This window comes from Zosterops lateralis (assembly GCF_965231275.1).
Source record: "Zosterops lateralis genome assembly, chromosome: 18".
In the NCBI taxonomy this organism is placed as follows: Eukaryota; Metazoa; Chordata; class Aves; order Passeriformes; family Zosteropidae; genus Zosterops; species Zosterops lateralis.
Genome location: NC_139778.1, coordinates 2,703,596 through 2,720,076, shown reverse-complemented (window position 1 = coordinate 2,720,076; position 16,481 = coordinate 2,703,596). Strand labels below are relative to the sequence as shown.

Genomic DNA, 16,481 nt, shown 5'->3' with positions numbered 1-16,481 from the left:
CAATCTCTTGTGCAGATTTATCAGCAAGTCTGTTTTCTACAAGAATTTGGGAATCTCCAAGCTGGTGTGCCCTGCAGTGTAGTACAGACTCTTCTCTGGGTGGCTGAGTGGCATCAAGGAAGAACAATATTTCTTGTATATATTAATGAGAGGTCCCTGTGCTGTTAATAGATCTCTTTCCTTCCATATGGTTCCATGGGCATGAACAACTCGAAAAGCATATTTTGAGCCAGTCCATATGTTTACTCTTCCTCCTGCTGCCAATTCCAGGGCTCTTCACAGCACCATGAACTCTGCCTTTTGTGCTGAGGTGTCCATGGGCAGTGGTGCAGCTTCTATCTATTACCTAGGCTGGTGTTACTATGGCATAACCAGCTTTTTTCTTTCCATCTTGCACCAATCCACTTCCTTCTGTAAAGAACTCTGGATCTTCAGTTGGTGCATCTTGTAGGTCTGGTCAGCTTACACAAACTTGCTTAACTGCGTGTAGGTGATCGAGGGTCAGCTGCTCTTCCCCTTGCATTGGGATGTTCAGGAGTTGGGCTTGATTTACCACTGTGGTTACTTTCAACTCCACATCTTCTTGCTCCACTAGAACAGTCTGATATTTCAGCATACAACCTGGGGAAAGTCAATGCTCCCCTTTTTGGCAAAACACAGTGGTTATGGTGTGTGAAGTGTACACCACTATCTTTTGTCCCAAAGTCAATTTCCTGGCCTCTTGGATGAGGAAAACAGTCATTCCTACAGCTCACAGGCATCTGGGCCATCCCTGGCTGACATTGTCCACTTGTTTTAAAAAGCATCCCACAGGCGTCTTGAAGTCTCCCACCTTCTGAGCCAGAACTCCAAGCATGAGGTGCTGTCATTCCTGCCCAAAAAGCTCAAGGAGCTTTGTTAAGTCTGGAAGTCCTAAAGCAGGTGCAGACATCAGGGCCATCTTTCAGTTACAGAACGCATGTTCACTCTCAGGAGTCCAAATCAAAGGTCCTTCCTGGGCCTCCTTTAAAAGCTCAATGATTTGACCAAAAATCCATATTTTAAAACCCACAGTGTGAACCATCCAGCCATATCCAGGAATGCTGTTAAATCTCAGGCAATGGCAGGTTAGGGTACTGGGCAGATGGCCTCTTTTCTGTCCGTTCCAAATTTCCACTGTCCTGGTATTATTTCAAACCCCAGGTAGGTAACTTGCTGCCTCATGATTTGAGCTTTTTCCCAAAATACTTTGTAACCTCCTTGGCCTAGGAAATTTAGAAGACTGATAGTCAATTCCATGCACTTTTCATTACTTCCAGTTGCTGGTAAGATATCACCAACACACTGCAGGACCAATCCTTCAGGGTACTCCTCTTTCCAGGTCTCCAATTCTTTTGCTAGTTGGTTCCCAAAAATCATTGGACTATTTTAAAATCCTTCTGGTAACACAGTCCAGGTAAGCTGAGTCTTTCTGCCAGCCTGAGGATTTTCCCGTTCAAAGGCAAAAATGCCCTGGCTTTGCTTATCAAGAGGAATGCAAAAGAAGGCATCCTTCAAACCTACCACTGTAAACCATTGGTGATATTCTGTAAGAGATGTTAACAGGGTAAAGGGATTGGCTACAACAGGGTGGATATCCTGAAATATTTGACTGATTGCTCATAGGTCCTGTACCAACCTGTACTTATTTGTCCCAGGTTTTTAAACTGGCAAAATGGGAGTGTTCTGACTTACATTCTATCAATAATCCAAATTCCCTGTAATTTTCAGTTAGACTCTCAATTCCCCTCCTAGCTACTAATTTTAAAGGATATTGTTTCTGCTTTACTGGTTTTGATCCAGGTTTTAGGGTAACACTTACAGGCTGAGGTTGTTGGGAATGGCCTGGAGTTCCACTCGTCCAAATCAAGGGTGTTTTACTGCATTTTCTGTTGTTTCTGCTATTCCTCCAGAAATGTCTGGTTCCAGTGATCCCTACAACATAAAAGTTCTTGCCTCGATGGCTTTAGTCTCAGATACCAATTAATTGCATTTCTCCATCTTTAAACAAAACCCATGTCTCCAATTTACTTGGCAGTTCTCTTCCTAACAGAAGAACTGGACATTCAGGCACATATAAAAATTGGTGTGTTGTCCATCATTTGGCAAATTTAAAGCTAATGGGGTTAATGAATGTTTGTTTTTCCTCTTTCCCTGTTGCACCAACAACATGTACAGTTTCTTGGTTTAATTTTCCATTATTTGTATTTAATACCAGATAAGTAGCCCCAGTGTGTATTAAAAAGTCATTTTTCTCTTTCCCCCAGCTCTGTTGTAACCGGCGGTTTAGCTGGGGTTTTCACTCCCGGTTCCTGTCACTCCTGATGGAGGGTTAGCTGGGTTACCATGGCCCCTTTCAGGTTTTTGGGGCATTCCCTCTTCCAGTGCCCGAGGCCCCGACAATAGGCGCACTGATTGGGCTGCAGCGCCCTGCGCTTAAACAGCGCCCTCTGCAGGGCTGCGCTCAGCATCGCCTCCCTGCATCTTTCTCTTTTTCTTTCCACCTCCCGTTTCTTTTCTCTCTCCTCCCTTTCCATTTCCCACTTCTTTTTTCTTTCCTCCCATTCCACTTCCCATCTCTTTTCTTTCTGCCCCTTCTCCTTTTCTCTCTCCCGCATCTTGTTTTCCTCCTCTTCTCCCCTGTTATTAAAAGCTATCCAGGCCACTTGTAAGAGTTTTCCTAGCTCACGAGACTCTGCTCCCTCCAGCTTTTGTAACTTCTTTCTAATATCCGGTGCTGAGTTCCCTATGAAAATGGAAGCCAGCTGTACAGCTTCCTCTGGTTTTTCCGGATCAATATTAGTGTATCTCCTGGCAGCTGCCCTTAGGCGTTCCACAAATGCAGTTGGAGTCTCATGTGGTTCTTGTTTCACCTCATAAAGTTTAGACCAGTTGATTGCCTTTGGCATTGCATGTCTAAAGCCAAATAATATCCATTGTTGATACTGCCCCAGAAAAATCCTCCCCTCCTTTGTGTTAGGGTCCCAATGGGGGTCCTGGGAGGGAAAATGCTCTTCCACAGTTCCTGCTGTAGCTATCCTGTCCACCTCTTTCCTAGCAGTCCTGAGTACCATCTCTCTTTCTGTGGAGTCTAATAGAGTATCTAACAGAACTTGTATAACCCCCCAGTCCGGGTTCTGGATCTTAAGGATGGTTTCAAATACCCTTGATACTCTCTCTGGATCTTCTCTGTAGGGCCCTGCCAATCTCCTCCATGCCTCGAGATCGACGGGGGAGAAAGGTGCCTTCACCACTATCGGGCTGTGAGGTCCCATCCCTGCCCAGAGCTGAGCTATGGCCTCCTGCTTATCTCTTTCCTGCTTTCTCACCTCCTGCTCCCCTACCTCTTGCTTTCTTTCCTCCTGCTTTCTCTCCTCCTGCTCACCCTGGGTTCTCCCCACCACTGGACTTGAAATTATCTCTTGCCTCTCCCCTGATTGCTCATCCCCTCCTCGTGCTTCCCCCTTATCAGACACACCCCAATTCTCTATCCCCTTGTCTCCTGCCTCTGGTGCTTCTATCATTTCTACATCATCCTCCTCCCATCGGCTGTGGCACTTCAAGCAATGGTCCCCAATACTACAAGAAGAACAACATCTCTCCAATCTCCTATCCTTTTCCCCTTCCTTTCCGGAAGCTAACATGAGAGGGTTTGACAGGCTGGGTAGGCACCCCCTTTGCAATTCCGGATGGACTCTTAAAGTAAAGAACAGGTCTACATACGGCATCTCACTCCACTTTTCCTCTCTCCTACAAAACAGCCTCAGCTGTAACATGATGTGAAAGTCTAAGGTGCCGTTCTCTGGCCACTTCGCCTGATTGTCCAGTTTATACAGCGGCCACCAGTAGTTACAATATTGGATTAGTCTGGATTTAAGTAGCGAGTCTCCCCCTATCTTTTCCCAGTGGTTCAATATACATTTCAACGGAGAATTCGGGATATCATTTCCCACTCTAGTTTTAGAACAGACCGTCCCCATACTCAATAATACAAGTATATAGGAACGGCTGTAAAGCGAATACAACGATTACCTGGGCGCGGGGAGTCCCCGAGGCTGTCTGAGCTGCAGCGGGCGGGTGACGCTGCCCAGGAGGCTGGCGCTGAAACAGACGAGAACCCACCGGGCCGGGGCCGGGCTACTGGACTGCGAGTCTGTTGGATTTCTTCTCTGCTCCTCCTTCTCTCCGAGCCAAGATGACGGCGGGGGAACGGCCGAGCTGCAACTGAGGTTTCGTTCCCTGCCCGCCCGCTCCCACTCCCCGGGAATCCGGCGAGCACTGGCACGAGAGGGCGCTTCGCGTCCACAAATGGGATTTCAGCCGCGCACACAGGAAACAAATCAATAATCGATAGCACACACCCCCGATTGCTTCCAAACCCCAACAGTTAGTTATGTTTCTTCCAGCAAACGAGCTTTATATCACAGGCGTTCCAGTGTTGATTTTACAGGCCGGCAAACTGAAATCACCACACAACCCACTCACACACACACTGTCAGAGACCAAAATGAATTCAGAGTATCTAAGCAAACTCCACCACAAAAGCGAGAACAGCAATGCTTCGGCTCCGGTCTTGTGAGCCTGTTTTTCTTCTCCTCGGCCAGCTACAACACTGTTTTAAGTTTCCTGCTCCAGGAGAACCCCTCGGAGGGAACTCAAACCCCGTAGGCCTCAGGGATTGGAACCCCCAGTAGTCCTGGGGGACTCGAAGCCCCAGACGGTGAGCTTTCCCAGGGACTTGAACCCTATTGGGTGACTCGTACCCCTCGTCAATAACCCCAAGATAAACAATTTCAATGCTGCCTTTACTCACCCCAGGGATCTTCCCCCGAGCCCCTGACGGTCTGAGGCCGAGGATCTCCCCGAGAACCCCTCGGTGCCGGCTGGAGATCTGTCGACTGCAGATCCGCCGAGGCTCAGAGGTGAGCTCCCATCTGGGTGGTCAATAACTGTCACCGAAATTCAACGAAAAGCGGGTAAAATAAAACCCCTTAACACCAACGTAGCGTTAAGAAGTTACCACAGGTCTGGCGCACGAGGGATAAGCTCCACCTGGTGTGCACACAACTCACTACAGGTGTGTTGCTTATATAGACACCACGAGTGTATGACAATTGTTCATTACCATAAAACCTTCCCCATGTTGCCAGGTTCAGTTTTTTCCATAATCTTGTTTTGGCTATAGCTGCATTCCTAAGGGAGATCTCTTCCCCTTATCTTCCTTCTGTCCTTGATGAGAAAGCAGCTCCTGTATACCCTGTTTCCTTGCTAAAAGTACACAGACACAGCAGAAATTGGATTAACGCTTTTTGTACCAGTCCCACAAGAGGACTGAGAGCACATCTCTGCACCTGCCAAGGATTTGGACTGGAAAAAATAAGAGTGCAGGACATGAGGAAGGGAGAAAGGTTCTGTGGAAAAAAGGACCAGTCAGGCTATCCTGCCTTACTAGCCTGATGGGCTTTGCTAAACAATGAACACCAAGGTTTCTGAACAAATTACAAGTATTTATTTTATGCAGATGAAAAAGAAATTAAGATGTCAACACCACACCAAGAGTCAGAGACAAACATTTGAACAGCAAACACATTTTCAAGACAATAAAGCAAAGGAAACAGCATTACATCTGGAACAATGATGGAAAGCCAGTGGTTTAGCTGCTCCCTGTTTCCAGTCATATGCAGCAAATACTTTATCCTAACTGGATCTGCTTTATGCTAACTGGATCTTTTGGCTTCTTGGTCCCAGCTAAGGCACAAAGACACCTGATAGTGCTCTTCAGCTTGTGAAAGAGCAGGATGTCAGCTCTGTTAAACAGCTCTGGCTACCAGCTTGTCTAGTGCTGAGAAGCCTGGCTGACAACAGCAGCAAAGGGCTGAGAAGGGAAGTGCCCCCCTTCCCTCATGCCAGCAACTGCCACCAACAGACCTGGGAATGCTCCAGTGCTGGAGACAGAAATCACTGTGTGTCACCTTAGCTTAGTAGTAGAAGGACAAACCTCAGAGAGATGCTCTCTTCATTTCAGTGATTTATGCTGATAAATTACCCCCACCTCTTGCACACGACCTCTTCAAAACAGCTCTCCTGGCTGTAACCCAAACTTTCCCCCAGCAACAGACTGAAAGTCTCTAAACACTAAGAATGTCCCCTTCCAGGCTCCTCAGGAGAAGCAAGACTGGGTTCCAGCCAGGCCCTTGCTAAGTGCCCCAGATCTGCAGTGCTACCTGGAGGTGCAAGAGCTTGGGGAGAACCACGTCCTCTCATCTGCAGTCTCTCCACAGCACAGGTTGCTGTTCAGGGCTCCCAGAAGTTCTGCAGAGGAAGTACTGGTGGTTGAGGGCTGCTTTGGCTGAGATGCGCTTGCTGGGATCATACAGGAGCAATTGCTGCCAAGAGAAAAAAACAGCAGATTTAGGATTTTAAAAACTGGGTGATTGATTGCACCTGCACTCAGCTGGGCCCAGTTGCAGATGTTGGTCCTGCCTTTTTCCTTCTCTGGGCTTCAGGAGTCACCCACAACTGAAGTTACTCTGGGGATTATCTTAGAAGAGTTCCTTGACTCCCAGTGCAGTGGTTCTTAGAGGAACCTGCAATGACAGTCCTTCTTCAGAGTAGGACTGAGACCTATTCCATGATTTGGTGCTTCTGCAATGTCGGAGTTGAGCGTTCAACCCAGATTAGCTAACACAAGTCCAGGTAATTAAATCTCAAATATCCCTATTCCTTGCCCAGTTTGAAAGCATCCTGTCTATCCCCAGGCCCTGTTCTGAGCCCTCACTCACCGTCAGTAAGTCTCTCCCATCTCGATCTAAGTTTGGAACAATGTCCTTCATCTCCTTCCTTGGCCACCGGGGAAAGCTGCCCTTGTAGTCAGGGAGCTGGGTCACCCCAGGCCACGTCACCTCAGTGGGAGTGCCCAGGATGCGAAAGATCTGGAAGAGCTGATCAATCTCAGAGTCCCCTGGAAACAGGGCCTTCCTGGTCATCTGGGGGAAGAAAAGAAAAAGCCAGTTCCCAGCTTCCCATCAGCTGTGTGCCCTGTTTTCTGCTGTGCAAGCAACCCTCTGTCCCAGCAGGTCAAACAACTGCAAAGACCAGGGCAGTTACAATGCACTGATTCTGCCAGGCAGCACTTGGGAACATCACGGGTGTCTGACTGCCTGTTCCCACTCTGGGCTAGATCCCTCCTGCCTGCTCTGCAGCTCAGGGACTTTGGGAATGAGGAAAAGTGCTATTACACTGCAGGGCTAACCAGAGCTCTTCCAAGGGGAGTATGGACCCTTAGGAGATCCATTCTGCCATGCCACGAGAGTGCTTGTTCTCTGCAGCCCACCATGGGGACATCTGAAGAGAGTCATCTCCTCCCAGGGTCAAAATGCTGCAGTAATAAGGCTGAAGTTAACCATTTTGCAAGGAGAGGCATCTTGTTCCAATGTACTTGGAATTCTGCCAGGCCCCCAGGGCGGTAGATTTCCTTCTGAGATAAGAACCAGCTAACCTTTAGGGTGGACTTTCCATGAAGCACACCCCAGGACAGGGTGGGAATACAGTATCCCAGATGTTCTGTATCTCATCCCTCCTTCCCACTGCAGCTGCCTTCTCTGGCTCATTAAAGAGATTATTTAAACCCATCCTACCATTTCTGCAAAGATGCAGCCGATGCTCCAGATATCCACAGGGGTTGAGTAGTATCTGCATCCCAATAGTATCTCAGGGGCTCGGTACCACAGAGTCACCACCTGGAAAGGAGCCAACAAACAGGCTGTGTCTGGTTTCCCTGGATGAAACCAGAGGCATGGGACCCTCCCTTCTCAGCTGTAATGCAGTGACTGTACAAATCAGTGTGCTAAGGCCTTGCTGAATTCACAGACCCTTTAGTGCCTGCAAGGTTGGGATTAACAGAACATTCTTCAACAACACACTCTGGAACAATTAAATGTACCTTGTGGAGAGAAGGTGGGAGCCCTGCTGGCAGCCAGGCTCCAGCACAGACAGTCAGCACACATTGTAGGGACGTGGAGGTCCCTTAGCTGCAGGTGAAGTTAAGAGCACATTCCTGGCATGGCTGTGCCTCTGTTACTGATGGGCAACTTGTGCTGCTGCTGCTGTTCACCCACTCTGGACTGTGCACCCCCCTCAGGGAGCATCAACACTACCTCATGAGTGTATGTGCGCAGGGGGACCCCAAAAGCTCTTGCTAGTCCAAAATCAGCCAGCTTGATTGCTCCTGCTTCGTTTATGAGCAAGTTCTGAGGCTTCAAGTCCCTGTGGATGACCCTGTGCGAGTGGCAGAAGCTCACACCCTGCAGCAGCTGGTAAAGGTAGTTCTAAGGAGAGAAGAGTTTTCAGATAAGGCCATGATGAAAACACTTTGAACTCTGGATTGTGTGAACCAACCCACTTTGGATTACTTATAGATGTGAATGGGAAGAAAGGCCTTGTTACAGTGCAACATCAGGCTCATGGGCCACTACTCAGAGATCCACACAAACTGCTGCCACGTGGGGACAGAGAGACTCTAATCCAGGCACTGTCAGTCCCTTCCACCCACCCATTACTGTCTACAAAGACAATTAGCAACAGATCCCTCCTTTGTTCTGCAGCAAGATTGGCTGGGGAGCCCGAAAATGGCTGGGAAATAAACGTTTCTGAGCAATTGTGCTATGAGGGTGTCCCAGCTGAAATGGTTGAGATCTAGGAGACTGAGGAATCATTTCCTCAGAGATGGCTCTGCCCAGCAGAAGGCAGCAGGGACATGCTGTCTGTCCTGCCTGTTGGCATTCCTTCCACACTGTACCTTGACCAAGCTTAAAGGAAGCTCTCCAGATTGGCATGAGTCCATGTACTTCTTCAGGTCCTGGTTCAGATACTCAAACACTATATAGAGCTTCTTCTGGCTGTGTATGACATCCAGGAGCCTGTAAAAGTACAGGCTCTCCCTTCAGTGTCTGCTCCAGACCTCTGCAAATACCCAAACATCCCTCCTCCCTCTCACACCTCTGCTCTGTTGGTCCTTTGGAGAAGAGAAGGGCAGTTTAAGGGCAAACTCTAGTATGGGCAGCAGCAGCTTGTTGCTGAAGTGGCACACCCATGAGGTACTGCTGAAAGCCAGGGAAGTGCAAGGGATTCCTGCATTTTTCTGTGTATTTTGCTCCTGCCTATGCCGGTGGGGAAGGACAGAATAACCCCCTTGCTGTCTGCTCCTGGAGCAGGAGCTGATGGATGAGCAGGTGGGGAGGGTGCAGGTCTTACCTGACTATGTTAGGGTGTTTCAGCTCCTTCAGCAGTGAGATTTCTCGGATTGCAGTGCTCGGGACACCCTCTGACTCCCTGTGGCAGAGATAGCCTTGTTATAAATGTAGATTATAAAGTTGGCTTTTCGCAAAATGTGTGCTATATGATTAATAATGTTGTAATAAAAATATAAAATATAAGTTTTTTATTTCTGCTTTTAGAAAATTAGGCATAGTAGTAGTAGTTAATGTAGTATACTTAAACTGTCTGTTTAATCAAAATAACATCCAATAAACATATTAAAAAAACCTCTACTATTAATATACCAACTATCAGCATCTACCATCTAAAAAAAGCGTATACCAAAGCCCAAACTAAAAACAATAATAAAAACAGAACCGTAAAACACACATACTCTAAAAAAGCAAACCAAAAAAAAAACCATACAAAACAATTCCTAAAATATAAAAACTAATTTATAAAAAAATATAAACATTCATCAAACTAATGCAATAAAAAAGTATTTAACAAATATCTCTAATACAGCAAAGTGTAGACTTAACTAAATGCCAAATCACCCAACCAACCGTACTTTACTTGTTTATCTCCTATTTGTCTTAATTTTTTATTAAATCTATCTCTTAAAATTTACCAAAAAAATAAACCTCATTTTTCACAGCCTGTACTGCACCCCATAACCCAGGGGGATCCCACAGCCCAACTGGGGCCCTGTGTCCCACTGTAACCCAAGGGAGCATTTGATTTTGGGGTGGAGCAGTGGCTGGGGTGAGGCAGGGGGAAATGGAGTTGTGGGCAAGGAGAGGGAGGGGATGACCTAGATATACAAGCCTTGGGGCAGAGCTTGTTTGGAAGCACCTAAGGCTGCATTTAGAGAAACAATAATGTATTAAACACCTAGGTCTTTCTTTCTGGAGGTGGAGGAAAATGGAAGCTCTTCACCCCTCAGGCAGTCACGTCCCCCACCCCGAGGGGCCACCATGGAGTGCAGCCCCAGTATATTGGCTCCCAGTCCACACAGACACCCCTCTCTGTGCACACAGCTCAGGGCAGACCCAGGGGAACAGCAATAAACTTTTACCTGCTCATTCCCACCCTGGAGGGCCGGGGCTGACCCTGCCCGACCCCACAGCACAGCCCTGAGGAGACACCACCTCACAGCAGGACAGCTGCTTCCCTGCCCTGTGCCGTGGGCCGGGGGACAAGACAGGTCGGGTCAGGCCCTAAACACTTGTACTCAAACATTTTGAGCAGTAATGGATTAAATCAGCCCTTTTTTAGGCCACTTCTAAATTGGGCTCTTCCCTGTGCACCTGCACAGCTGCCACACAGTGAGACATAGAGCCCCCAAGGCCTCCAGACAACATTCCCTTTTGGGGAAGGCTCTGCCTTTCCTGGTGCCACAACACATAAGAGACACCATTTACCCTAGAGACACCATTTTCCCCTCACATCAAGCTTTTTTGTGCACCATACTGGGCCTAGGCCCAGCGCCATGGCAGCCCCGGGGCTTTGCCCCACTCACGCGTCCAGGCGGATCTTCTTGAGGGCCACCAGCTGCCCCGTGCGCTTGTTGCGAGCCTTGTACACCACGCCATAGGTGCCCTCCCCGATCTTCTCCACCTTCTGGAAGGACTCCTGGATGGCCTCCATGCATGGGGCTGCCTCGGCCTGCCCGCGGCACTGAGGGCGGCTGGCACCGCGCTCTGAGGGGAGAGAGAAAAAATAGCAGTGGGAAACAAAAAAAGGTGAATGTCAGGAAAATTATTGAGCCCTCCAGGTGTTCCCTGAGGTGCTGCCGGGGTCTGGGTCACACCTTGGTGCTCCCTCAGCCTTGAGTGACGCCGGGGCAGCTGTGGGGGGACAGGGCAGCCTGGTGGGGCCTGGGGAGCTTCAGGTGGATGGAGCCACAAAGGAGCCGCCCAGGGCTGGTTGTTCTGTGGCCCAGCTTGTGCAGTGTGATGGCTACAGCCAGAAATTGAGGAAAATTGATGTAAAGAGGCACCTTTGGGGCCTGGGGAAGAGCAGCAAGAACTGCACAGGGCATGGGGAAGGTCTCCTACTGTGTCTGCACAGTGCTGGGCATTGCTGGAGTCATTGGGGTCATAATTATGGCTCCCTGGACATGCTGAGGGCAAACACTCAGCAGAAATGTCTTTTTTTATTGTTTGTTTCGGTTGTTGTTGTTTTGGGGGTTTTTTTTGTTTGTTTATTTGTTTTGGGGGGGTGGTGTTTGGCAGGGTTTTGTTATTTTTTTTTTTTTTTCTCCTTTTTCTTGCACAATTGTCCCTTGGACAATGTCCCCAACGTGGGCTGTGCTGCTTGGTCAGCCTTTGGAAAATGCCCTTGAGGGGGAATTAATCATTGACTTGATAGATGGCAGAACACAAGATTAAAATAAATTTATCTATGTGGCACCAGGAAATTTCATCTGGGGGACTTGGGGGCTCCCTATCTCTGGGTGAGCATGGACATTGTAGCTGCATAGGTCCACAGGGAAGAGCCCAACTGTTAGGTGACCTAAAAAAGGGCTGATTTAACACACTGCTGAGCCAGCACCTCAGAATCTTTGAGTGCAAGCAGAAAAGGCTGGAGATGGCTGAATTCCCCTGCAAACCACAGGCACAGCTCACTCCAGATTTGGGGATTTCTACACATTTCTACAGGAGTCTTCTCTCCCTTGCACAAACATTTGATTTTCATCTGCCATTAGCAATGTTCTGTCCTTTTGTCAACGGTTTAATTCAGCTGTGTGGGTCTTGCACCATGTTCTTTAACCAGAGTAGCTCTGATGTAACTTCATCTCCTTTTCTTGCAACTTTTTTAAATCCAGCCACTTCCACACACACCCAGTACTTAGGAGGAGGAGGAAAACTGAGTTTTCTTACATCATCTATAGAGTTTATGCATGGCCTAACATATATGACTTGGCAAGAAAGAGGGATTTAATCAATAAAAGACAGGCTGCCTTCTTTTTTCATCTTTATTTAGGAAAATTTCAATCAAAATCTTTAGATACTTCAAAAATAGTGATTTAAAGTCTCTTAAACTTAGTTGTGTCAAGCAAGAAATTCAAGTACTCAGAGTACTGCAAATATTTATTTTAGAATTAGAATTAATCCTCCCCTTAGATACCAGTTCTTCCTACCTGATGAGGCAGGTGCTACTGAAAATAGGGACTCTTTGTTCTTCTTGTTTCTTTGGTCAAGCCAGATATGTGAGTGCTTTGTCAGGAATGTTCCTGCGTGACAGCTGAGTCAGGGTACCCCAACACGGGCACTTATGGGCCCACAGCCAGGCAGAGCTAATGAACTTTGTGATAATGCCCTTTTCCCCCCTCTGCCAAAGCTGGGCTGCTGAACTCCAGGTTCAGAGACTTCTTCTGACTTCTTCATGTCCTGCACTGTGAAAGGATCAGCATAACCCAAGTGTTCCCTTTCCTTAACCAGCCTTTCAAGCAAACAACAAACCTGCCTCCCAGAGCTATTTTCAGTCATGACACCTGGGGCAGGAATGGACAGCCTACAGTCACACACATTGACTCACAGTCTTCAGGTGTTTCCCTGCTCGGTGACTTTGCTGTTTGCCACAGCAAACACACCTCCTAATTTACTTTTAACAGATTTGTTCCAAATGGCAGCACAAGGACCAGCGTGTGGCTGGCCACAGAGCTGCTGTCAGGATATGCTGTTCTCCCGCTGCTCCTGCCTCTCATTGAAGTATTTCCTCTGCTCCTGTATGGCTTGTTCCAGCAGGGGCACATTCATCCCTTCCACGCAGGTCAGTATTCGTGCTTTTACCACAGGACTGGAAGTTTCTGGAGGAAAGAAAACAGACAGAGCAGCTTGGAGACAGAGAGTTCCCTCAGGCAACATATGACTCAAGCTGGGCAAATAACCATAGCCTGAGAACTTCAGGAGACCAGACTGGCTGCATGCTGCCACTGATGTGAGCAGCAGGAGCAGCTTAATTTAGTGATGTGCTTTCCCTCTGCCCTGATGGCTACAAAATGCTGGTGACTGACACTGCGCTCCCCTTGCACTGGGAAACAGTGCCAGGGCCTGCCATGCAGCATCTCTCTACTTTGTGGCTGGATGCACTTTGATTTTCCCTGTCTGAAAAGCAGCAGTGATGAGTCTGAGCTCAATTCTGAAAGCCCCTGTGCAGACAAGGAGAGTCTCAAAGCTGGCTACAACCAACAGTTCATTGGTGGCATTCAAGTGGTAACATGGAGCTGCACAGAAGGGGCCAAACCTTGGTGACACAGCCACCATCTCAGTCTGCTCCCCTTCCACCCCTGCAACTCCCTCCTAGGCTGGGATGACCAAAATAACAATTTTCTAAAGGAATTTTGCGGCAGTGGCTTAGCAGGTCACTCTCTACAGGCCACGTGAAGTGTGGCTTTCCATGTGCCACTGAGGACTTCCATGGCATGAATGTGAATGCTTTTTATCAGGTGTGGCCAAGATAACAATAAATTTCTTTCACCATCACATGGCCCAGCTCAGATCAACTCCCCAGCAAAGCACCAAGCAGCTGGAACACAGGGCACCCCAGAAAAAGACAACAGGGTGCCCTGCATGACAGAGCCTGTCTGCATTCCTCACATGTCTGAAGGCAGGGATAATAATTAGAGCCTTTCAAGGACGGCAAAGACCAACCCAGCCACTTGCAATGAGGTATTGCTGCAATCTGTCACATTTGGGGTGAAGACTGTTGGTGTGGTGGCTGGCAGTGATGCCAGAAGGCTTTTTTAGCACAGGTTTCACAAGCCCAGCAATGCTGATGAAATGCTTCTTGTTTCTAAAAAAAAATTTGTGCCAGAAGACCAGATTTTCACCAAGATAATGGTGAAAATTTTCTCATGGTCAGCAGGGACAGACAGGCTGTTCCTATCTTGAATAACACACTCGTGTGACTGGAGGAGCTGCACAAGAGGAGCCTTGGCCCAGGCTGCCCTCAGCGACTCAGGGAACCCCAAAAGAGTTGATGTACCATGAAAAGCAGCAAAGGGCACCAGTTCTGGAGCATTTACCTTCCCTGTGTTCAGCCTCTCCCAGGACCAGGTAGAAAGATCCCACTTGGGCTTGGAATGGCTCCACAAACTTGGTGTCAACACAGACTTGGTACTGAGCCGAGTCGTGCTGCATGGCAAGAATGGCTTCAGATCGGGCCAGGTCATAGCAGCATAACCTGGGAAGGATCAATTTGGGAAGCTCAGCTGTGCAGAAATCCAACTACAAACCAAAGGGGGGTGCTCACTAGTGAAGGAAAGGCCTGGGCTGCAGGAGAGCAGAGTACCCTTCTCACCTGCCAAATGTCCTCAGTGTCTTCCCCTCGGGGACCGAGCTGTTGATCTCCCATGGGAAGTAATAGACACCAGCACTCGGCAGCATCTCACACAACGGCAGGCCTGCAGTAAAGCAAAAGGTCTGACTGTGCTTCTCCAGCACCTGATCCAAATTTTAAGTGATACTGCCCTTCAACTCCTTCCTTGCCCAGGTTCCACCATGGAAGCCTCACAGCTCCCCTGCTGAGTTCTATTTGCAGCTCAGTGCATGTGCCAAGCCCAGGGCCCAGCACGGAGAGGTGTTGCCTAGTCCCACACAACCCAGCATGAAGTACAGGCAGCCCACCAAGTCCCCTGGGTCTCCCCCCAGCTATGGACAAGTTGAGAAAGATTAAGGAAGTGGGAGAATAGTGACTGAGCAGTTCAGAGAGTGTGAGGGACTGAGATAAAGGGATAGCCAGAGCTGCTGGGGTGACAGAGTACTATGCAGCAAGATTTAAGGAATGACCCTGAGCCTGTTCTCTTAATCTAGCATAAAAAAGTCTGGCTGTGTCTGATCCTGCAGGGGGAGAACAATAAATTGGATCCAAGCCAACCTGGTTTCATCAGAAGTCTGGTAGGGTTTAGCAGACAGGGATGAATGAGAAGGATTAATTCCAAGGCAAGGCTCAGGTGAGACCTCCTGGGAACTCCTGCAGTGGAGCAGGGCTGGCACAGGCAAGTCAGCCACAGCACAGAGCACACAGAAAGGCAGGAATGCAAAGCAGCTTCAGCTAAGTTCTAATCTTGCCCAGTCAGTGTCATAGCTAGTCTCCTGGCTGTGCCCTGAAGTGTTATTTTTGGCATAATTTTCCCTCTAATCTCCCTTGCAGGCTGCCTGTGTTTGGAGTATTTCTATATTTCATTTACTTTCTCTCTTTTTTTTTTTTTTTTTCCCCTCTTTGTGGAGGACCCCAAGAGCTACACAACAGCCCAGGCAGAGACTCCTGGCACTCAGACAAGTGGGTCCATTCCTGGGTGTTCAAGGCCCCCAGTGATTACTCAGCAGTGGGGACACTGACCTGACACACACGCTGTGGCTTTAATGTCTGGTGTCCCTTGCCCACCCTTAACACATTACTCATAGGATTACAACCTTGCAAAATGCCCCACAGAGGACTCCGTGGGAGGCTGCCGAAACCTGGCGATCCTGGCTTACCCCGTCCCTGCACACACCTCTCTCTCTGTGTGCCGCAATCCCACGCCAGGCTGTGGACACCCAGAGCGGGCAGAAAAACCCCTCTGGCAGAGGAGAAACCCAACTCCCCGCCCTCTGCAGCTCCTCGCCGCACCTCACACTTAAAAAGCGGGGTCAATTCTGCACCTCCGGAAGGGCTAAGACTGTCCTGTACCGCTCGGGTTTTGCTCCTGAATCACACTGAGCAGCAAGGTGGATCAAGCAGGGATGCAGGATGCCCAGTGTACATTTAATACACTTTTAAAAGTACAGTCATTTAGATCGTAAAAGCCATACCCCAATCGCCACACACCCTGTGCCCACCCAACGTGCTACCGAATGCATTCGCCACGTCCACTGCAGGACCCTGCAGGGAGATTCAATCGCAGCCCTTTATGCCCTTAACGCGCACACCCAGAGCACCATCCAACACCGCATTTAACGCGTGCACAAACGCAGCCCTCTAACAGCATTTAACGAGCTGTTTATTTCATTAACTACTCCATGCCGAAGCCGCGTGTGCCAGGCGCTCTCCCAGCACCGCTCCGCGCACGTCGCAGCACTATTTAAGGCACCGCTCGCAGCACGACTGAACGCGCCCTCACCGCTCCGCCATCGCCTCCCGCGGGACGGGCCGGACCCACGTGGTCAACACCCACGTGGCGTCGCGGGAGTGACGTCACTCGGGGGCGGTGCCGGCGCGGC

The 16,481-nt window shown here is 48.8% G+C and overlaps 2 protein-coding genes across 2 annotated transcripts; both read right to left on the bottom strand.

The window, feature by feature from the left end:
• Positions 1-5,753: 5,753 nt before the first annotated feature.
• CDK3 (cyclin dependent kinase 3) lies at positions 5,754-12,508 on the bottom strand. The gene is made up of 8 exons (XM_083874750.1): positions 12,419-12,508; positions 10,796-10,976; positions 9,271-9,348; positions 8,816-8,936; positions 8,175-8,345; positions 7,656-7,757; positions 6,801-7,004; positions 5,754-6,404 (listed from the first exon to the last, which is right to left on the bottom strand). The coding sequence occupies exons 2-8, from the start codon at positions 10,921-10,923 to the stop codon at positions 6,279-6,281; spliced, it is 930 nt and encodes a 309-aa protein (XP_083730876.1). The 5' UTR covers positions 10,924-10,976; positions 12,419-12,508; the 3' UTR covers positions 5,754-6,278.
• Positions 12,248-16,420, bottom strand: TEN1 (TEN1 subunit of CST complex). The gene is made up of 4 exons (XM_083874751.1): positions 16,382-16,420; positions 14,581-14,683; positions 14,306-14,463; positions 12,248-13,087 (listed from the first exon to the last, which is right to left on the bottom strand). The coding sequence occupies exons 2-4, from the start codon at positions 14,664-14,666 to the stop codon at positions 12,948-12,950; spliced, it is 384 nt and encodes a 127-aa protein (XP_083730877.1). The 5' UTR covers positions 14,667-14,683; positions 16,382-16,420; the 3' UTR covers positions 12,248-12,947.
• Positions 16,421-16,481: the final 61 nt, after the last annotated feature.